At 39.2% G+C, this 1,349-nt stretch overlaps 1 protein-coding gene across 1 annotated transcript in view; it reads left to right on the top strand.

Annotated features, from left to right (window-relative positions):
- The window catches only part of LOC106012172 (WD repeat-containing protein 64), a gene marked incomplete in the record, with an annotated part of 13,960 nt that extends 13,014 nt beyond the window's left edge, over positions 1 to 946 (top strand). Inside the window, 1 exon segment of the mRNA XM_035970544.1 lies at positions 699 to 946. Within this exon segment, the coding sequence (XP_035826437.1) occupies positions 699 to 946 (248 nt within the window).
- Positions 947 to 1,349: the final 403 nt, after the last annotated feature.

Genomic DNA, 1,349 nt, shown 5'->3' with positions numbered 1-1,349 from the left:
CTCTCTCTCTCTCTCTCTCTCTCTCTCTCTCTTCCACACAGCCCTACTCACCCATAAAGAGAAAATATCCACGCTCTGGAACACACACAATACACAATACATAATACATAATACACAATACATAATCCACAATATATAATACACTGTGCGCAATACAGAATACATAATACATAATACATAATACGCAATACATAATACATTATACATCCACGTTTTGCTATTCACGCCTCACACACAAAAGAAATAAAAAATATTCTCCTTCGAGTTTATGAAACGATTGATCGAGTCCAGTCAATGTCTTTGCTGTATGCGCTGACGTATGCTTCTCCGGAAGTTGAGACTGTTTCCGAATGTTCTCAGGTCTGCCGGGGGAACAATAGGTTGTACATTCCATAGAGCTTGCTGTTGGACGGGAATATGGGACGTTGTGCTGTACAAATGCTGTATTATAATATTTATTGTTATATCGCGACCTTAGAGTTTTCTTGTCGTATCTCCATTTTTAATAACAGTGATAACAGTTCATAACAAAGAGTGAGCTTAATTAAGAAGAAGTCACATTTTCAATGTTTTAAAAAAATGGTGATAGCACAAGAAAGCACTGAGGTCGCGATGTATTTAACGTTATAATAATAAGCATTCATGAACGTATTCAATGATCCAGGAACACATGAAGCCATTCAATGAACGTTCTGTTTCAGAAAACCTCCGCTTCGACCAGTTCTGTGAGAAGATCAGAGAGCTGTTCGGCTCTGACATAAAGAACCAAGACCTCAAGTCGATCTATCGCAAGATCTCCACCAACCCAGATGCTAAAGTTGACTGGAGTGAGGTAATCAATGAAATGCAACAGCTCGATAACTTCATGATTATGTCGTTTTTGTTCGTTTCTTTTCAACCATTCACGGTTTTTACAGTTTTCTTGGCACTAGTTCAACTGCTTTGAATTAACATTTTCACGAACAAGGCGGTCTGGTTTTGAGTCTTGTATTGATTGCTGTAAGCTGAGGAAATGGACGAGGGACGAAACTTGGCCGTCCTCGGGTTTGCAATGTGGAGCTGCCAGAGGGTTTAGCCATCCGGCACCTGATTTTGAGTTTTGAGTCTGTTTTAACCTTTAATTAGAAACGAATGGAAAAAAAACTCTTAAAACGTCAGCACGATAAATTGTACATTTTCTGCCAAGTAGTCGCACCACTCTTGTTTTGTTTCGGGTTTTTATTTCTTTACAAAGTGGGATGACCCACACGCCAAAGTCACAATGACATGGCAGTGTGTCTGGGTATGATTATGAGCCTTTGTTGTTTTTTGTTGTGGAGCATAGACACGTCATAAATCCCCCAATTTAT

Source organism: Aplysia californica, unplaced genomic scaffold (assembly GCF_000002075.1).
Source record: "Aplysia californica isolate F4 #8 unplaced genomic scaffold, AplCal3.0 scaffold00282, whole genome shotgun sequence".
Taxonomy (NCBI): Eukaryota; Metazoa; Mollusca; class Gastropoda; order Aplysiida; family Aplysiidae; genus Aplysia; species Aplysia californica.
This window is presented reverse-complemented; position numbering and strand designations above follow the sequence as displayed.